At 45.2% G+C, this 22,055-nt stretch overlaps 2 protein-coding genes across 2 annotated transcripts in view; both read right to left on the reverse strand.

The window, feature by feature from the left end:
* Positions 1–2,565: 2,565 nt before the first annotated feature.
* On the reverse strand, positions 2,566–4,246 carry LOC138974455 (ATP-binding cassette sub-family C member 3-like; the record flags this gene model as incomplete). The annotated part of the gene is made up of 2 exons (XM_070347172.1): positions 2,566–3,682; positions 4,062–4,246. Coding segments are annotated over 2 exons (297 nt in total), but the record flags the coding sequence as incomplete, so codon positions are not given.
* A 1,813-nt stretch (positions 4,247–6,059) lies between these two features.
* Positions 6,060–22,055, reverse strand: part of LOC138974456 (multidrug resistance-associated protein 1-like) — a 45,452-nt gene continuing 29,456 nt past the window's right edge. The window contains exons 17-27 of the mRNA XM_070347173.1: positions 20,827–21,070; positions 19,961–20,105; positions 19,192–19,357; positions 16,963–17,162; positions 15,350–15,473; positions 14,333–14,434; positions 12,299–12,445; positions 11,068–11,226; positions 9,354–9,455; positions 6,519–6,583; positions 6,060–6,132 (exon numbers count right to left, since the gene is read on the reverse strand). Of these exons, the coding sequence (XP_070203274.1) occupies positions 6,060–6,132; positions 6,519–6,583; positions 9,354–9,455; positions 11,068–11,226; positions 12,299–12,445; positions 14,333–14,434; positions 15,350–15,473; positions 16,963–17,162; positions 19,192–19,357; positions 19,961–20,105; positions 20,827–21,070 (1,527 nt within the window). The remainder of the gene's footprint in view (positions 6,133–6,518; positions 6,584–9,353; positions 9,456–11,067; positions 11,227–12,298; positions 12,446–14,332; positions 14,435–15,349; positions 15,474–16,962; positions 17,163–19,191; positions 19,358–19,960; positions 20,106–20,826; positions 21,071–22,055) is intronic.

The following is a 22,055-nucleotide window of genomic DNA, read 5'->3' on the forward strand; positions in this document are numbered from 1 at the left end:
TTGATATTGCTCAGTGCCTGAAGTAATCCCTCTTGCTGTTGATATTGCCCAGTGCCTGAAGTAATCCCTCTTGCTGTTGATATTGCCCAGTGTCTGAAGTAATCCCTCTTGCTGTTGATATTGCTCAGTGCCTGAAGTAATCCCTCTTGCTGTTGATATTGCCCAGTGCCTGAAGTAATCCCTCTTGCTGTTGATATTGCCCAGTGCCTGAAGTAATCCCTCTTGCTGTTGATATTGCCCAGTACCTGAAGTAATCCCTCTTGCTGTTAATATTGCCCAGTGTCTGAAGTAATCCATCTTGCTGTTGATATTGCCCAGTGCCTGAAGTAATCCCTCTTGCTGTTAATATTGCCCTGTGTCCGAAGTAATCCCTCTTGCTGTTGATATTGCCCAGTGTCCGAAGTAATCCCTCTTGCTGTTGATATTGCCCAGTGCGTCAAGTAATCCCTCTTGCTGTTGATATTGCCCAGTGCCTGAAGTAATCCCTCTTGCTGTTAATATTGCCCAGTGCCTGAAGTAATCCCTCTTGTTGCTAATATTGCCCAGTGCCTGAAGTAATCCCTCTTGCTGTTGATATTGCCCAGTGTCTGAAGTAATCCCTCTTGCTGTTAATATTGCCCAGTGTCTGAAGTAATCCCTATTGCTGTTAATATTGCCCAGTGCCTGAAGTAATCCCTCTTGCTGTTAATATTGCCCAGTGTCTGAAGTAATCCCTCTTGCTGTTGATATTGCCCAGTGTCTGAAGTAATCCCTCTTGCTGTTGATATTGCCCAGTGCCTGAAGTAATCCCTCTTGCTGTTGATATTGCCCAGTGCCTGAAGTAATCCCTCTTGCTGTTGATATTGCCCAGTGCCTGAAGTAATCCCTCTTGCTGTTGATATTGCCCAGTGCCTGAAGTAATCCCTCTTGCTGTTAATATTGCCCTGTGCCTGAAGTAATCCCTCTTGCTGTTAATATTGCCCAGTGCCTGAAGTAATCCCTATTGCTGTTAATATTGCCCAGTGCCTGAAGTAATCCCTATTGCTGGTAATATTGCCCAGTGCCTGAAGTAATCCCTCTTGCTCTTGATATTGTCCAGTGCCTGAAGTAATCCCTATTTCTGGTAATATTGCCCAGTGCCTGAAGTAACCCGTCTGCTGATAGCATTGCCCTAACACGGCACAAACTGCCACCATCAAGCATCATCCCTGACTAAAAATACCACAAAGATCGACACAAAAACAACAAGAACAGTTACTAATTGCAACGTTACATTTTTGACAAAACAAGGCGAGTGAATGTCTTGTTCTGTCACAAATTAACAATTCCAATAACTAACAATTCTTGGTGTTTTTTTCTCTGGATGTTGGAATCTGCTTTATGATTATGACAAAGATCAGCCTGCCAGCTGTGCGCCTTTATTTTTATTTGTTTGTGTGTGTTGTTTAAGATTGTTTTGTTTTGTTTTGAGGTTGTGTTTTTTGGCACGTTAGATTAAATTTTAGTTATCGCCCTACTGGCTGGAGGGAGTTTCAAGCAGGCGACTTGTTGTAAACTTTTCTTGAACAGTTTTGTTTTAACACTATTTTGTAGAATGTTTCTGAGGTAATGTATCGTTAATGTATCTTACTTTTGTGAAAGTGGAGACTTGGACATTTGACGGAGGTCGCCAAAATGTGTGGACAACAGTCTAAGTGTTTTTTGAGTTGTCTTAAAATAAAAATGTATGATGCGGCCACACACACACACACACACACACACACACACACACACACACACACACACACACACACACACACACGTACACGCACACACACACACACACACACACACACACACACACACACATAGCAATTAAGAACCAGCTTTAAAAGTTAGATTATGTAGGAACCATGTGAACCAGTGATTTTTTCTTATGTACAACAGATACTGCAGTATTTCTGCTTTATGAAAAGCAACATTTCAAAAACAAAACTAGAGATTTGAATTTTGACCACTTTTCCCCCTTTCTGTCACCAGTACTGAAGAACAACTCAATTGCATAGTCAAAAACTTATTGTTGTATCAATTAACAAAAATGTATGGAGATATTGTTCGACGATCTATCTTTCAGGTATGTCCACAGTTTAACCAGTAAAATACCGGAAATGTCCAGTAAAAGCCAACCCTTAACATCCCATGAGACTCACCTGCTGATATTTTCTCAAAAGTGCGGTCCGTCTGTTGCTGCTGAAGATGACTGAGATACGACCAGAATAAAAGATGCCCAGACACAACATAGCTGTTATCAGACCCGGGAACCCCTATTATTCACTTGGAGTATTCTCAAGCAAACTTGCTGGATTTTCCGAAAAATGAGCGTACTCCACACAGCATTTGAACATCCTTGATTCAAACATGTTTCACTCGCGTCCGTCGCACCGTTCATTAAATTAACCAATACGTTTAATATAAATGCTTCTTAGTTCTTTCAATGTTTACTGACAAAAACTGTAACCATGTGTCAAAATACTGGATCAGCTTCGGGATGCGCTTGAGAAGAAAACTAATCCAGGAATTGTTCTCGTCGTATTTTTTTCCCCACTGATCGTACTACTCGTATTCTAGACAATCATGCGTACAGAATACGACGAAATCGTACGGGTTCCCTAAGTTATTTATTGAAAACCTGTGGTCAGTCTTCACGCTTCATTCAAGTGTTTCACTGTTAAACATGTTCTGCAGACAGTCTTGAACAGTGTGTGACAGACTCCCCAGTGCTTCTGGCAAAAGTGGCACTCATGGAAACACTAGTGTTCACTGGGGTGGACGACCTGTGAAGATGGCCGCGGAAGGATGCTGTACGGCTATAACTATCAGTGTCTAAGGCGCAGCATGACAGCCATGATATATTCGGCAGCTGTGGTCAGTCTGCTGCTTCTGAAGGTGACTGTGGGACTGAGATATATGGTCAGAACTAACAGTGTTCTTTACATAACATAGCAGTTATCTTGGTCAGTCTGCTGCTTCTGAAATTGACCGTCGGACTGTGTTGTATGGCCAGAATTGACCGTCGGACTGTGTTGTATGGCCAGAATTGACCGTTGGACTGTGTTGTATGGCCAGAATTGACCGTTGGACTGTGTTGTATGGCCAGAATTGACCGTTGGACTGTGTTGTATGGCCGGAATTGACCGTCGGACTGTGTTGTATGGCCAGAATGGAGGCAGCTCCGGACACAACATAGCAGTGATCTTTATTAGCTGTGGTCAGTTTTCCGCTTGTGATGATGAGTGTGTGACTGAGTGGTCACTAGGCGAGGTCAGCGTCCCTGGCCATACTGTAGAAGAGGGTGGAGCGGTCAGCGAGCAGTGTGTGACTGAGTGGTCACTAGGCGAGGTCAGCGTCCCTGGCCATACTGTAGAAGAGGGTGGAGCGGTCAGTGTGTGACTGGGAGTGGTCACTAGACGAGGTCAGCGTCCCTGGCCATACTGTAGAAGAGGGTGGAGCGGTCAGTGTGTGACTGAGTGGTCACTAGGCGAGGTCAGCGTCCCTGGCCATACTGTAGAAGAGGGTGGAGCGGTCAGCGAGCAGTGTGTGACTGAGTGGTCACTAGGCGAGGTCAGCGTCCCTGGCCATACTGTAGAAGATGGTGGAACGGTCAGCGAGCAGTGTGTGCGGGGCGTCGTACTCTTTCACCACCCCACTGTCCAGCACCATGATCCTGTCGGAGGACAAGAAATGAATGAAACAAAAATATTCACATTTCAGTTAGAGTAAGCCAATTTCAAGTTACAAAATACTACAAATCGAACAGGCACCCACGCACGGATGAACGCACACGCACACACACAGACAGACACACACACACACACACATACACACACACACACACACACACACACACACACACACACACACGCACGCATATACACACAGCCACGCACGCACGCAATCACACACGCACGCACACAGACAGACAGACACACACACACACATGCACACCCACACACACGCACACACACACATGTACACGCACACACACACACACACACACACACACACACACACACACGCACACGCACACACACACACACACTGACTTGTCATAGTCCATGATGGTGTTGAGGCGGTGGGCGATGGTGATGATGGTGCACTGACTGAAGGCGGAGCGGATGGTGTTCTGGATCAACGTGTCCGTTTCCATGTCAACTGCCGCGGTGGCTTCGTCCAAAACCAGGATCTTGGTCCTTCGTAGCAAGGTCCGGGCCAGATACACCAGCTGGCGTTACCCACACTGGAGAACAGACACGTTAAAAGGTTGAAGACAGTTTTTCCACGTAAACTCGAACAGCAATATAAGCTGATGAGACAATAACAATATTAACCAATCAACGTAAACTACAACATTGCTGCATTTGGCGCGAGACGAAACTGTTTTCGACTATACCCAAGTAACCCAGAGCGCTAAGGTAACGAAAAATGAATTCAAAGATTCTGATTCCCCGGCTGACCTTATTTTTCCTGCCGACCCTAGAACTTTTCTGATCGCGAAGAAAAAAGAAACAAGTCGCGCAAGGCGAAAATACAACATTTAGTCAAGTAGCTGTCGAACTCACAGAATGAAACTGAACGCAATGCATTTTTGTCAGCAAGACCGTATACTCGTAGCATCGTCAGCCCACCGCTCATGCTCATGGCAAAGGGAGTGAACTTGACAAGAAGAGCGGTTTAGTAGTTGCGCTGAGAAGGATAGCACGCTTTTCTATACCTCTCTTTGTTTTAACTTTCTGAGCGTGTTTTTAATCCAAACATATTATATCTATATGTTTTTGGAATCAGGAACCGACAAGGAATAAGATGAAAGTGTTTTTAAATTGATTTCGAAAATTTAATTTTGGTAATAATTTTTATATTTTTAATTTTCAGAGCTTGTTTTTAATCCAAATATAACATATTTATTTGTTTTTGGAATCAGAAAATGATGGAGAATAAGATAAACGTAAATTTGGATCGTTTTATAATTTTTATTTTTATTTTACAATTTTCCGATTTTTAATGACCAAAGTCATTAATTAATTTTTAAGCCACCACGCTGAAATGCAATACCGAAGTCCGGGCTTCGTCGAAGACTACTTGACCAAAATTTCAACCAATTTGGTTGAAAAATGAGAGCGTGACAGTGCCGCCTCAACTTTCACAAAAAGCCGGATATGACGTCATCAAAGACATTTATCGCAAAAACGAAAAAATAGTTCGGGGATTTCATACCCAGGAACTCTCATGTCAAATTTCATAAAGATCGGTCCAGTAGTTTGGTCTGAATCGCTCTACACGCACACACACACGCACGCACGCACACACACACACATACACCACGACCCTCGTTTCGATTCCCCCTCAATGTTAACAAAGCTTGACTAAATGTAAAAATCAAAGAAAGTTACTCTTATTTATTTACGAGAATTTATATTGCGCACATATCTCACCACACAAGGCGACTCAAGGTGCATGGTACCTATTAATGCCGTGTGAGATGGAATTTTTTTTTACACAATATATCACGCATTCACATCTACCAGCAAACCTCAAGCCTATTAGGGCGAGCATTCAACTTTCACGGCCTTTATTCCAAGTCACACGGGTATTTGATGGACATTTTTATCTATGCCTATACAATTTTGCCAGGAAAGACCCTTTTGTCTATCGTGGGATCTTTAACGTGCACACCCCAATGTAGTGTACACGAAGGGACCTCGGTTTTTCGTCTCATCCGAAAGACTAGCACTTGAACCCACCACCTAGGTTAGGAAAGGGGGGAGAAAATTGCTAACGCCCTGACCCAGGCTCGAACTCGCAACCTCTCGCTTCCGAGCCCAAGTGCTTTACCACTCGGCCACCCAGTCCTCGAGAGGGATACAGCTTGCACGATTTCCGGCCAATAAAAACACACATGCGCCTGTGTAAAAACAATCAAACAAATTTCAATCTGAAAAAAACCCGCAATCGATCTACCGACCTTGTCATCGTAAAGAAACATGGATGTTGCACAATGGCAAGGGCTGAGACACAAGGCGTAGTGCGCACTGTGATCACAGACATCACATAGTGAGAGTTACACGGAAAGAAACATTGATGTTGCACAATGCGCTGAGACACAAGGCGTAGTGCGCACTGTGATCACAGACATCACATAGTGAGAGTTACACGGAAAGAAACATGGATGTTGCACAATGGCAAGGGCTGAGACACAAGGCGTAGTGCGCACTGTGATCACAGACATCACATAGTGAGAGTTACACGGAAAGAAACATGGATGTTGCACAATGGCAAGGGCTGAGACACAAGGCGTAGTGCGCACTGTGATCACAGACATCACATAGTGAGAGTTACACGGAGTCAGAACTTTGTTTGGTGCCAAGCGACTGGCTCCGTATAACTCTCACTATCTGATATTGTCTGTGATCAACGCTTAACTACTTGATTTAACCAGCACGTGACACTGAGTATCTGACTGTGTGTCGTGCCGATAGTGTGCACCAAGGTAAGTTATGACTGACCTCAGACTCTGGCCTTCCTCCCCGACTTGATAGTACAGCCTCTCCGGTAACTCCTCGGCAAAGCTCTGCAAAACATCAAAGCATATATATATATATAGTCAATTCTCTGTGAAGAACAAACTCTGCTACAGACGGGCGTGTCGATCTTCTGTGTGGAAGGCTCGTGGTTCGAATTCCGACCGCGCCTGGTGGGTAACAGGTGGAGATGCGTCCGATCTCCACAGTCAACTGATGTGCGGACCTGCCAGTGTCTGAACCCCCTCCGTGTTTAATCGCCAAAACTTGATAGTTCATTGCGATGGGGAGGTTCAGGGAGAGGGAAACGATTTTGAACAAGAAGGGCAAAGCCCATACGACTCACATGCTTTACACATTTTTCCTACCAAAATACATGTGACCTTTACCCAAGGTCAAGGTCATCCAAGGTCATGCAACACAAAGCTGTTAATTCAAGACATAGGAAGTACAATGGTGCTTATTGGCTCTTTCTACCATGAGATATGTTCACTTTTAGTGGTTCACTACCTTATTTTGGTCACATTTCATAAGGGTCAAAGTGACCTTGACCTTGATTATATGTGACCAAATGTGTCTCATGATGAAAGCATAACATGTGCCCCACATAATTTTTAAGTTTGAAACAGTTATCTTCCATAGTTCAGGGTCAAGGTCACTTCAAAATATGTATACAATCCAACTTTGAAGAGCTCCTGTGACCTTGACCTTGAAGCAAGGTAAACCAAACTGGTATCAAAAGATGGGGCTTACTTTGCCCTATATATCATATATAGGTGAGGTATTCAATCTCAAAAACTTCAGAGAAAATGGGAAAAATGTGAAAAATAGCTGTTTTTTAGGCAACATTTATGGCCCCTGCGACCTTGACCTTGAAGCAAGGTCAAGATGCTATGTATGTTTTTTGGGGCCTTGTCATCATACACCATCTTGCCAAATTTGGTACTGATAGACTGAATAGTGTCCAAGAAATATCCAACGTTAAAGTTTTCCGGACGGACGGACGGACGGACGTCCGGACGTCCGGACGTCCGGACGTCCGGACGGACGGACGGACGACTCGGGTGAGTACATAGACTCACTTTTGCTTCGCATGTGATTTTGAAAAAACGTGTTACAATGTTCAAATCATGGGGATGATTCACGATTTTCGTGTTACAATGTACAAATCATGGGGATGATTCACGATTTTCATTTCTGTTCCAACATGGTAATTCCGCGTCAGTTTTGTACGGTTTGTTTGGTGTAAAGTAATTTACACAGTTTTGTACGGTTTGTTTGGTGTAAAGTAATTTACACAGTTTTGTACGGTTTGTTTGGTGTAAAGCAATTTACACAGTTTTGTACGGTTTGTTTGGTGTAAAGCAATTTACACAGTTTTGTACGGTTTGTTTGGTGTAAAGTAATTTACACAGTTCTTCCCAATGTGTCGATCAGCATGATGAGTACCAGCCCCGAATCCTTGCCAGAAACAATGAACATGCAAACCGATTAGTCAAAACTGTCAACTGAGGTAGAACCTTGTAACGTCCCTGAGCACAGACACTTCTTGTAGCACTGATCGGAGCTGATTTTCAAACTTTCCTCTGTCGACTAGTCGAAGCTTGTAACAGTACTCCTTTTCTTCTTGTAGCATGTGGCGAGCTGCTTGTTTTATCATTCAGTACGTGCTTGGAAGATCGTGGTTGCGGCAGTCTTTGACAAGCACAGAATCGTCTGTTTCACACAGCACTGACTGTCTGTTCACACAGCACTGACTGTCTGTTTCACACAGCACTGACTGTCTGTTTCACACAGCACTGACTGTCTGTTTCACACAGCACTGACTGTCTGTCATCTGTGTTATCATGGACCGCCCGACGGAAATGGTAGTTTCTGTTCACATGTTGCAGTGCACGAACTGCTGATCTGTCCTTCAGTTCCGACACAAACTCCTTGATGGGTGACAGGCCATAACCCATGTCCATAGGCTTTGTCTCTGACACATCCAGTGCTTTGTGTATCCTTGCTGAGACTGTGATGTCAGAAGGCATGAATTCAAAACAAAAACATCACGTGGCTCAGCGGTCCGTGGCGAGAGAGAGAGAGAGAGAGAGAGAGAGAGAGAGAGAGAGAGAGAGAGAGAGACAGACAGACAGACAGACAGATAGACAGACAGACAGACAGACAGACAGACAGACACAAGACAGACATAGAGAAAGGAATAGAGGGGGAAAAGAATGCGGTCCACACGGACAGTCGGACAGGGAGACGTAAGAGAGACAGACATGCAGAGACAGCTAGGTCAGCAGTTTACCGACCTTGATCTGTTGAGAGACAGACATGCAGAGACAGCTAGGTCAGCAGTTTACCGACCTTGATCTGTTGAGAGACAGACATGCAGAGACAGCTAGGTCAGCAGTTTACCGACCTTGATCTGTTGAGAGACAGACATGCAGAGACAGCTAGGTCAGCAGTTTACCGACCTTGATCTGTTGAGAGACAGAAATGCAGAGACAGCTAGGTCAGCAGTTTACCGACCTTGACCTTGATCTGTTGAGAGACAGAAATGCAGACAGCTAGGTCAGCAGTTTACCGACCTTGATCTGTTGAGAGACAGAAATGCAGAGACAGCTAGGTCAGCAGTTTACCGACCTTGATCTGTTGAGAGAAACACGTCGAGTCAACTCTCAGCTTACCTTGAGATGGGCCCGGTCCAGCGCCTTCCAGATCTGTTGAGAGAAACACGTCGAGTCAACTCTCAGCTTACCTTGAGATGGGCCCGGTCCAGCGCCTTCCAGATCTGTTGAGAGAAACACGTCGAGTCAACTCTCAGCTTACCTTGAGATGGGCCCGGTCCAGCGCCTTCCAGATCTGTTCGTCAGTGTACTGGTCCAGGGGATCAAGGTTCATCCGCAGCGTGCCGGAGAACAGCACCGGATCCTGACAACATGTATACGGAGTTTGATTCAGGGCAGAAATACTGGGTGAATAGCAATTTAGAGCATTGATGGTTGATGATTCAATGTGAAAATGTAATGTGGTTATGTTTACGTAGGGTAAGGACCCCTTATCGGGACCAGCTCCTAATATGGACTACCTCCTGTTCGGGTTAAGTAAACTGACGGTGCTAGAGCGCTCTAAACAATTTCAGTCGCCACATTTACTCTCTCTCTCTCTTTCTCGAAACGACTTGCACATAACAAAACAGTTCCAGACGCACAAACCACACAAAAAACGATAGGCTGTGCAATGCTTGGTTTTACTGTCCCCACAACTAGTGGCTGTTTGGGACATGACGTGGTTATCTGCTAGGAAGACGGTAGGATTATTAACCTTTGTTCTTAAAGCCGCAGTTTTGAAAGAATGTCTGCTATGTGCTACAGCCACTCGTTCCTCCAAGTCTGTTATCATTAGTTATCAACACCCAGCTTCCCTATGCCCACAGGCTAATTTACAGGCCGTCTCCAATTTTACAGGAAGACACGAAAGTGAACAAAACAGTGACTTCCCCTTTTTTCTCGGTCCAGTAATCAGAGATACCACCATACTACTGCTTATCTAAACAGTTCCAGACACTTGTTGGATAGAGGATGTGAGTGTCAGTTGCGCGTCTTGAGGTCATTAATCAAATCTTCGTACTCGCAGAAAAAATCCTCCCGATCTTCGCCTTCAAGACACTTTAGGCCGCGTTCACTCTGTGACGCTTAAAACAGACTAGATTCTGACCACACACCCAGCTGTGAACACACAATTTGCTATCAATCAAAAATAAGACCGTAATTAGTAAAACAATCTGTTCATGTCTTCTTATTCTTCTGCGTTCGTGGGTTGAAACTCCCACGTACACACGTGTTTTGCAAGAGTGGATTTGTACGTGTTTTTACCCCGCCATTTAGGCAGCCATACACTGCTTTCGGAGGAATCATGATGGGTATTTTCGTGTTTCTATAACCCATCGAACTTTGACATGGATTACAGGATCTTTTCCGTGCGTACTTGGTCTTGTGCTTGCGTGTACACACGAAGGGGGATAGCCCTTGCAGGTCTGCACATAAGTTGACCTGGGAGATCGGAAAAATCTTTACCTTAACCCACGACCTTCTGCTTTGGAGGCCGGCGTCTTACCACCAAGCCTTTGCGCCCGTCCGTAATCTTTTAATGTGATCGTGACAAGGTCGTTGCTACAATATCTCGTATTTGCTCAACATAAGTGCAACAAACTCAAGGTCTATATGTGGGGGGCGGTTTGCCACTGCGTGCCGCGGCGATACAACCGCCCCCCACATATTGCAATGGATAAAGTCATGTTAATGTTTTATGTTCTGGGGCAGTCACACGCTTGAGTTATCGTACGTCAATCGTACGTCAATCGTTCGTCAATCGTTCATCGTGTGACGGGTCAATGGCCTACGATTTGATCTGCGATCGGCTGCCGATCGGATCGCGGGAATAAATCTCACGATTGAATCGCCCGTGTGACGCCAACTTTAATCGTGCAGAACAAGTTAAACAATTGTTTCTTAAACGATGAGAGTGCGAGCAGTGTATTGACCTGAGGCAGAATGGTGATCCTTGACCGGAGGTCGTGGAGCCCGATGTCCGCAATGTTGACCCCGTCTATCATGATGCAGCCACCCGCTGACTCCACCAGGCGGAACAGCGCCAGGGTCAAGGACGACTTACCTGCCCCTGTCCGCCCCACAATGCCCACCTGCAAGATCACGTGACAAAGAATATGCAGGCACGCCCACAACAGGCTATGACTGGCAGAAAGAGCCAATGTTAAACAGCACATTGAGTTATGAAAGTGATAAAGAAGGTTAACTTGCTAACTACTTGCGTCTGTATATAATCAAGCACGACAAGCACGGATAACATTGTTAACATTGTTACTTTATAAGCTTAGATCCCGATAAGAATTGGGAATTCATGTATCTGTAAGACGCGTTCCTTGAAAACAGCCGGGTAACACATTACGACGTCGTCGTGCAATTTTGGCGTAACTCGACTGTTGGCGATTTTGATGCTTTTGCGCTTTATACTAAGTAAATCATTCTCCATGAGAAATATTCTCTGAAATACGATTGACAATACTTGATTTAACATTCTTTAATCTGTATGATATTTATACATATCACACACAAATATATAACACTATTTTCATCGTAAGAAATATTCAGTTTTAATGTTGCCCTCCTCCCGACACGCTGTTTAACACGAGGTACGCCAACATTCTGTGACGACGTGTTTGTGTGCATTAGACAAACTAAAGAGTTAGTTGTTACCAACAATCAATCAATCAATAGGACGCTTATATCGAGCATATTCCGTGGGTACAGTTCTAGGCGCTCTGCAATGATGCCGTGTGAGATGAAATTTTATACGGCCAGTAGATTGCAGCCATTTCGGCGCATATTTACCTTTCACGGCCTATTATTCCAAGTCACACGGGTATAGGTAGACAATTATTAACTGTGCCTAAGCAATTTTGCCAGGAAAGACCCTTTTGTCAATCGTGGGATCTTTAACGTGCACACCCCAATGTAGTGTACACGGGGGGTGTTCGGACACCGAAGAGAGTCTGCACACAAAGTTGACTCAGAGAAATACATTTCCGCCGAACGTGGGTTTGAACTCACGCTGACAGCGGCCAACTGAATACAAATTCAGCGCGCTACCAACTGAGCTACATCCCCGCCCCCAATAATGCCTTTCTTCGATTTGTGTCCAGCAACACACAGCATGACATGTTTTCCGGTCATGCTCCGCTCTCGTACACTTACCTTCTGCCCTGGTTCAATCGTGAAGGTCACGCCCTTCAAAACTAGGTCAAGGCCAGGTCGGTAGCGCGTGCAGTAGTTGCTAAACATGACGCGTCCATTGGTTGGCCAGTTCGGGACGGGGCGACGGTGGATGTTTACCCAGGGTGCCTGTGTATAGATGAATGCTTACATCCACAAAGTGTCTCCGTTGCTTTACATCCATCAGCCATTTTAAGGTCAACCAGGGAAAAACAGCTAAACAATCGTCTGTACTGCATCGCTTTGTTGCTTTACATCCATCAGCCATTTTAAGGTCAACCAGGCAAAAACAGCTAAACAATCGTCTGTACTGCATCACTTTGTTGCTTTACATCCATCAGCCATTGAGGTCAACCAGGCAAAAACAGCTAAACAATCGTCTGTACTGCATCACTTTGTTGCTTTACATCCATCAGCCATTGAGGTCAACCAGGCAAAAACAGCTAAACAATCGTCTGTACTGCATCACTTTGTTGTTTTACATCCATCAGCCATTGAGGTCAACCAGGCAAAAACAGCTAAACAATCGTCTGTACTGCATCACTTTGTTGCTTTACATCCATCAGCCATTTTAAGGTCAACCAGGCAAAAACAGCTAAACAATCGTCTGTACTGCATCACTTTGTTGCTTTACATCCATCAGCCATTGAGGTCAACCAGGCAAAAACAGCTAAACAATCGTCTGTACTGCATCACTTTGTTGCTTTACATCCATCAGCCATTAAGGTCAACCAGGCAAAAACAGCTAAACAATCGTCTGTACTGCATCACTTTGTTGCTTTACATCCATCAGCCATTGAGGTCAACCAGGCAAAAACAGCTAAACAATCGTCTGTACTGCATCACTTTGTTGTGTCAATGCCATTGTGAAATTACCGTACGAAACACATTCAAAAGTCACCCTGTGTTGATACCTTAACACTAACAAAATAAACTTTTCAGCGAATTTGAGTCTCTAACAAATAAAGACAAAACACATTATAGACATTCATAATGAATAGAAAATCGTTAATTGTCTGTACTTAAAAAAAAATCAAAAAACAAGGAGACTGCCAACGTTCCAAAATTCAGAATCTTCTTCTTCTTCTTCTGCGTTCGTGGGCTGAAACTCCCACGTACACTCGTGTTTTTTGCACGAGTGGAATTTTACGTGTATGACCGTTTTTTACCCCGCCATTTAGGCAGCCATACGCCGTTTTCGGAGGAAGCATGCTGGGTATTTTCGTGTTTCTATAACCCACCGAACTCGGACATGGATTACAGGATCTTTTTCGCGCGCACTTGGTCTTGTGCTTGCGTGTACACACGGGGGTGTTCGGACACCGAGGGGAGTCTGCACACAAAGTTGACTCTGAGAAATAAATCTCTCGCCGAACGTGGGGACGAACTCACGCTGACAGCGGCCAACTGGATACAAATCCAGCGCGCTACCGACTGAGCTACATCCCCGCCCATTCAGAATAAACAAACAAGAAAGGTAGGTTGTTGGAACGTTTGTTATTCACTGATATTTCGACCCAACGGTCTTTTAAGTGAACAGACAAACAAATATTCACACAAAATATCGATTCATTCGCTCGGCTTCCTGACGAGTGGACGTAAACTGACAGAACTATCAAGATAAGTTTTGTGTGAATATTTGTTTGTCTGTTCACTTAAAAGACCATTGGGTCGAAATATCTGTGAATGTACTGTTTTTATTTTGTCTGTACAAAGTTTTGCGTTTGCCCTCTCACATTCTGGCCGAACAAAAAGAGTTTTAAAAAGACTACATCCCTCTGTTTTTACACATTCTAACTTCCAGGGAGAAAGGCAGACAGTGATAGAGAGAGTCTCCAATTGGACATGGAGGCTTACGTCAGACGTTACCAAGCAGTGGTTGAGAAACGAGCGGCTTTGTACCAGTGTAGGATAGTTTGCCACATGGGAACAGGGCCACGGTGATTGTTCATGCATGGTGCCTGTGTATAAATACATTGTGCACAAGTCAAAGGTTTCTAGGATGTTTTAACTGACCTCAGGTTCAAGTTCAGAGTATTCCTTGACCCTCTCCACGGACACGATGTTGGTTTCAAGGTCACTCATCTGACGCACCATCCACGTGAGACAGCTCGAGATCTGGGGACCAATAACCAAGGCAACAGTTATCATGTGACACAACTGAACTGCTAATCAAATCTGATCACCATCAGCCAATGTAACAGTAATTTAAAGATATCTACCGTACTGCTGACCAAGTCGACTAGCGCTCAATGACACGATCTGGTCTCAGCCGTCACAATCCACTCGAGTCCTGGTGACAGTCTCTTCGTGCTATCGTAATAACACTTTAACACCCAGACTGCTTACACAATCAGCACGAGATCAAAATAGAAAAGTACTAGATAAGACCAGAATTCAGACACAGGGTGTACATTAATAAAATGAGACGATGACTCCGTTTAAAGTCAAGTGTATCAAAAACAACTCTCTATAGAAAGCCATCTTCAAAATATCTGATCCAGATTGGTTGCAATAGCGTTCTTCGGCGTGAAAAACGATAGAACATCTGTCCACACAATATTCCAATGTCGTGTGTTTGCAAAGAATCCACAACTTGCAGTTAGTGTCAGAAACAATCCTATCTGATGCCTATAGAGACAGGCTGTGCATTGGACACCAGAGTGAGATAAAGACTTACCGACATGGCGTAGGACACCAGAGTGAGAATTAAAGACTTACCGACATGGCGTAGGACACCAGAGTGAGATAAAGACTTACCGACATGGCGTAGGACACCAGAGTGAGATAAAGACTTACCGACATGGCGTAGGACACCAGAGTGAGATAAAGACTTACCGACATGGCGTAGGACACCAGAGTGAGATAAAGACTTACCGACATGGCGTAGGACACCAGAGTGAGATAAAGACTTACCGACATGGCGTAGGACACCAGAGTGAGATAAAGACTTACCGACATGGCGAAGGACACCAGAGTGAGATAAAGACTTACCAACATGGCGTAGGACACCAGAGTGAGATAAAGACTTACCGACATGGCGTATGAGACAGACAACCCCACAGTGCCGCCCCCTACGTTTGGTGTGACGACGGAGAAAATGGCGGCGCCGAAAATGACCAGGTTCGCGATAATTTCAAGGTTCATGCCCAGCCATCTGCCATAAGACAAAGATCAGCACTGATTTATAAAGCTAGGGTAATTCCTGTGTACAGTCGTGTTTGCCCTAACAGACAGACTAAACGATAAAACATCCAGATCTTGAGACTCGTTTATTATCAATCGGGATCCTTATGTTCAATGGGGCTGGGTTTTTTCTCAAACGAGTATACTTAACCTATAGTGTTGTTTGGTGCGTGTTGGAGATTTAACATCTGTTTCAAATCGATATGGGTCATAGGCAAAATAAAACGTTGCAAAGCATAATACATTTATGCTAGCTTTAATACCCAACATAAACTTCAAGCAAACCAAAACGTTGCAAAGCATTATTATTTATGCTAGCTTTGATACCCAGCATAAACTTCAAGCAAACCAAAACGTTGCAAAGCATTATTATTTATGCTAGCTTTCATACCCAGCATAAACTTCAAGCAAACCAAAACGTTGCAAAGCATTATTATTTATGCTAGCTTTAATACCCAGCATAAACTTCAAGCAAAACAAAACGTTGCAAAGCATTATTATTTATGCTAGCTTTCATACCCAGCATAAACTCAAAGAAAAACAAAACCCGAAAAAAACCTAAATCTTGGGATCACTAAATTCACGTTGGCATCAACGCCCAAGAAGCCTAAACAATCCATTGAAACATCAACGCCCAAGAAGCCTAAACAATCCATTGAAACATCAACGCCCAAGAAGCCTAAACAATCCATTGAAACATCAACGCCCAAGAAGCCTAAACAATCCATTGAAACATCAACGCCCAAGAAGCCTAAACAATCCATTGAAACATCAACGCCCAAGAAGCCTAAACAATCCATTGAAACATCAACGCCCAAGAAGCCTAAACAATCCATTGAAACATCAACGCCCAAGAAGCCTAAACAATCCATTGAAACATCAACGCCCAAGAAGCCTAAACAATCCATTGAAACATCAGCGCGAAAAGCGTACCTGCTTTTATTTGTATTTGTTGGATGATATTTTGTGTTAAATCAACTGACTGTTCTTGCTTACTGTGTGTGTAAGGGCTTGACTGTCTCTCATTTTCCCCTTGTACATTTGTCTGAAGACACCACTATAAGCTGTAGGCTGGTTGTTGTTTTCACCTTATGTCGATGTACATTTCTTGAACATGTAAAATATGAATAAGGCCTAAAAAAAATAAAAAAAATAGGTGTGGTTACGGTAACCCGACCTACCCTATTTTTAGGGGCCGACCCTATAACTTTTTATTACATTTGTCAAAAAACACACCACAAAAACAAGAAAACGAGTGCAGAAAACGCAATGAAAGCGAAAGCGCTCGAGTCGCACACTTATTTCCCTGTCAAGTAGGTTTAATTTGTACACATTGGAAAAAAAGTTTAAAAAAAAAAGTGATTGCCTACCTTCCTACCCTATTTTCTTTGGCTATGTTACCGTAACCACACCTTTTTTTTTGTTGTTTGGCCTAAACAATGTTTAAGCCAAAAGCGTACCTGTTTGCGCCGAGACTGGCGAAGTAGTACGACTGGTTTCGGTCAACTCGAGCCTTGGACTCCTCCACGAAGCGGTGCGCCGCCCCGTACGCCCGGATGGTGGGGCCGCCGCTGATGGTCTCGCTGAAGTGGATGTAGATGGGGGACCGCGTCACTGACTCGATTCGCTTCAGCTGTCGCGACGTCGGGATGTAGAACCCCTGTCGACAGGCATGCACGAGGCATTGAACTTTGGTGTTCCATGAAAAGGTTCTGTGTCTTTACAATTCAAACGTGAATCTTTAGGACTGTTAGCTTTTAAAAAAAGTCTGGTTCTCACTGCCTTGATTTGTGTTAAGGAATATAAAGGTTTCATATTCGCTGATGGGTCAAATCTGGACGAGTGAAGTTAACTTTACTTTATTGTAACAAATGTCAGAAATGACAACGGTGGTGCCTAACACAACAATCTCAGTCCGAAACCACAACATGTATTTCAATATTCCACGTATAAAAGACCTATAACATAAACTTCGCAGATCATACCAACACTCTCACAGTAAGGGTGCAAGTTAACAATTCACTCAACAATTAATTCCAGTTCATATGAACTATAAGATTACCTTCTTACCTTACACAGGACTGGGTGGCCGAGTGGTAACGCACTTGCGCTCGGAAGCGAGAGGTTGCGAGTTCGACCCTGGGTCAGGGCGTTAGCAATTTTCTCCCCCCTTTCCTAACCTAGGTGGTGGGTTCAAGTGCTAGTCTTTCGGATGAGACGAAAAACCGAGGTTCCTTCGTGTACACTACATTGGGGTGTGCACGTTAAAGATCCCACGATTGACAAAAGGGTCTTTCCTGGCAAAATTGTATAGGCATAGATAAAAAATGTCCACCAAAATACCCGTGTGACTTGGAATAATAGGCCGTGAAAAGTAGGATATGCGCCGAAATGGCTGCGATCTGCTGGCCGATGTAAATGCGTGATGTATTGTGTAAAAAAAATTCCATCTCACACGGCATAACTAAATCCCTGCGCCTCGAATATGTGCGCGATATAAATTGCATTTAAAAACAATCCCTGCGCTTAGAACTGTACCCACGGAATACGCGCGATATAAGCCTCATATTGATTGATTGATTGATTGATTCTTGACATTATGCTAAATGACGTCACTCAAGCGGGATCTACCGTATTCTTACGTCCCTTCTTGACATGCATCACTGCACTGGGGCCATGGACCGTGACAGACATGCATCACTGCACTGGGGCCATGGACCGTGACAGACATGCATATACTGCACTGGGGCCATGGACCGTGACAGACATGCATATACTGCACTGGGGCCATGGACCGTGACAGACATGCATCACTGCACTGGGGCCATGGACCGTGACAGACATGCATATACTGCACTGGGGCCATGGACCGTGACAGACATGCATATACTGCACTGGAGCCATGGACCGTGACAGACATGCATATACTGCACTGGGGCCATGGACCGTGACAGACATGCATATACTGCACTGGGGCCATGGACCGTGACAGACATGCATATACTGCACTGGAGCCATGGACCGTGACAGACATGCAGATACTGCACTGGGGCCATGGACCGTGACAGACATGCATATACTGCATTGGAGTCATGGACCGTGACAGAGCATTCACCTACCTATATGAAGAAGTAGAGGAGATGACGATGTAGCTATCACCTACCTGTATGAAGTAGTAGAAGAGCTGACGATGTAGCTATCACTCACCTGTATGAAGTAGTAGAAGAGATGACGATGTAGCTATCACTCACCTGTATGAAGTAGTAGAAGAGATGACGATGTAGCTATCACTCACCTGTATGAAGTAGTAGAAGAGATGACGATGTAGCTATCACTCACCTGTATGAAGTAGTAGAAGAGATGACGATGTAGCTATCACTCACCTGTATGAAGTAGTAGAAGAGATGACGATGTAGCTATCACTCACCTGTATGAAGTAGTAGAAGTGATGACGATGTAGCTATCTCTCACCTGTATGAAGTAGTAGAAGAGATGACGATGTAGCTATCACTCACCTGTATGAAGTAGTAGAAGAGATGACGATGTAGCTATCACTCACCTGTATGAAGTAGTAGAAGAGATGACGATGTAGCTATCACTCACCTGTATGAAGTAGTAGAAGAGCTGACGATGTAAACTATCACTCACCTGTATGTAGTAAAAGAGATGGCGATGTAGCTATCACTCACCTGTATGAAGTAGTAGAAGAGCAGGATGGGGACGACGAGGGAGAGGAAGAGGGGGGTGCTGATGGAGATGACGATGAGAGTGACGATGGCAGTTGTGCCGGTGGACAGGAAGTCCCGGATGATGATGGGGAGGTTGTTGTCGATCGTCTCCATGTCACGTGAAAACCTGGTGGCACACAGATCACCAGCAGGTTTTGTCAGCTACAACATAAGCATATCAAAGTGTGTGGGGTGGGGGTGGAGGATAGCATTGATGATGGGAAGGTTGTTGTTGATCGTCTCGATGTCACGAGAATACCTGGTGGTAAGGAGAGTGTCAACGTCGTTTCTCTGTTACAACAAACCACTGGTCGGGTCGTCTGATTAGTGAGGCGACTCGCCTCAGCTAGAATACTAGCGTATCGAGGTGATATTGGGGTGTTGGTGGTCATGCTCAGTGACATTCTATTTAAGAGGTTATCTAGCCTTCCAACATTACGCCATTAATTGCTGCACCACCAGGACAGCGTTGAACAAGCGTCTAGACTGAGGGACAGGTGGCATGGATTGGGCATAACACTCAGGCAGGATCTAGAGGGGGGATTTCTTGGTCCCACCCCCCGCAAATGTCCTTATCTTTTTGATTAAAAAGATCCCTTTGAAATGTTAGATGTCAACATCATCTGGGGTCAAAGTCACCCAGACGCTGGGCAGCCCCTGTACCCATGCCTTCTGTTGGAAGCCCCTCTATCTCATACACTAGCCTCAGCCTTGCTAGTAAAGTCCACACCTGTTGACCATGCGGCCTATGGGCGTGGTGTCGAAGAAGGACATGGGTGCCCTGAGCACACAGCTCAGCAGCTTGCGGTGCACGATCCGTGACGCCTTCACCATGCGCACCCAGTAGATCAGCTGGTTCCACGTCAGCATCAACACTGCACACAGGTCAGAGTAATATGTACAGAGTACAGAGTAATAAGTCTGCTTCTATTGATTTTGCCTTTTTTTTTAAATAGACGACTCACCCTAATCCCAGTCCAAAACTCATATTTTCTTTATCATGAAAAAGGAAGTGTTCCAACAAATCAGTAATTCATTGCCCCCAGTGATTCATTGCCCCCAGTGATTCATTGCCCCCAGTGATTCATTGCCCCCAGTGATTCATTGCCCCCAGTGATTCATTGCCCCCAGTGATTCATTGCCCCCAGTGATTCATTGCCCCCAGTGATTCATTGCCTCCAGTGATTCATTGCCTCCAGTGATTCATTGCCCCCAGTGATTCATTGCCTCCAGTGATTCATTGCCCCCAGTGATTCATTGCCCCCAGTGATTCATTGCCTCCAGTGATTCATTGCCCCCAGTGATTCATTGCCCCCAGTGATTCATTGCCCCCAGTGATTCATTGCCCCCAGTGATTCATTGCCCCCAGTGATTCATTGCCCCCAGTGACACCAGTGACCCCAGTGACCCCAGTGATTCATTGCTCTCACTCACACTTGTTGTCCTTCATTCAAATGAAACAATTTTGTAAAACGTTCCCAAACCGTACTGACAGTCTCTTGGCGGATTTCTCTGTGCAAATCAAATGAACCACCCCCACCTCAAAAACAATAACAACAACAATAACAGCAACAACAACAAACTAAAAGCGCTCACACTGCACGCCGCCCAGGACTCCGAAGACCTCGAGGTAGTAGTCGTTAGTGTCCTTGAGGTCGTCGTTGAAGGTCCCGTTATGGGGGGTCAAGGCCGTGGCGAGCAGCGGGTCGTCCGTCCAGAGGCTCAGCCAGAAGTTGGAGCCGGCGCTGGCGGCTTGGAATGCCAGGAACAGTACGATGGACAGGGTGAAGGGGAGGGCGCCAGCTGAACTCAGGTACGACAGGAAGACCGTGAACTTTACCTGTGGTGGAAGCAAACAACATGTAGTACCGCCCAAACTTGCGTTCCTTACCTGCGATTTGGTGTTGTGGCCAGCACGTGTCACTGTAATTATAACACTTGGTCAGTATGAAGATTAAAAGTTGTATTTTTTGTTTGCACTTTCTATCCCAGCTGTGCTGCAGCAGGTCACTCAGAATTGTAGTAACTGTGTAGTAACTGTGTATCAACACGCTGGAATGTAGGCGTTAGATCGACGTTACAGGAAGCGACTGAAGCTAACAGTCTGATCGGATATATCCGTACCTGGTCAGATAGAGCCATATGAGTGGGTCCGGATATATCCGTACCTGGGAGACAATGAGTTGAACATGGGTTTTAGGCAAAACATTATGTATTCGTCGTTCTTGTTCTTTGAGCCCAGTGCTTCCTATAAACACAGCTGACTGATCTGGCCCTTCGTGGTCGGCTGGGCGTTAAGCAAACAGCTGACTGATCTGGCCCTTCGTGGTCAGCTGGGCGTTAAGCAAACAGCTGACTGATCTGGCCCTTCGTGGTCGGCTGGGCGTTAAGCAAACAGCTGACTGATCTGGCCCTTCGTGGTCGGCTGGGCGTTAAGCAAACAGCTGACTGATATGGCCCTTCGTGGCCGGCTGGGCGTTAAGCAAACAGCTGACTGGTCTGGCCCTTCGTGGTCGGCTGGGCGTTAAGCAGACAGCTGACTGATCTGGCCCTTCGTGGTCGGCTGGGCGTTAAGCAAACAGCTGACTGATCTGGCCCTTCGTGGTCGGCTGGGCGTTAAGCAAACAGCTGACTGATATGGCCCTTCGTGGTCGGCTGGGCGTTAAGCAAACAGCTGACTGATATGGCCCTTCGTGGTCAGCTGGGCGTTAAGCAAACAGCTGACTGATCTGGCCCTTCGTGGTCGGCTGGGCGTTAAGCAAACAGCTGACTGGTCTGGCCCTTCGTGGTCGGCTGGGCGTTAAGCAAACAGCTGACTGGTCTGG

Source organism: Littorina saxatilis, linkage group LG8 (assembly GCF_037325665.1).
Source record: "Littorina saxatilis isolate snail1 linkage group LG8, US_GU_Lsax_2.0, whole genome shotgun sequence".
NCBI lineage: Eukaryota > Metazoa > Mollusca > Gastropoda > Littorinimorpha > Littorinidae > Littorina > Littorina saxatilis.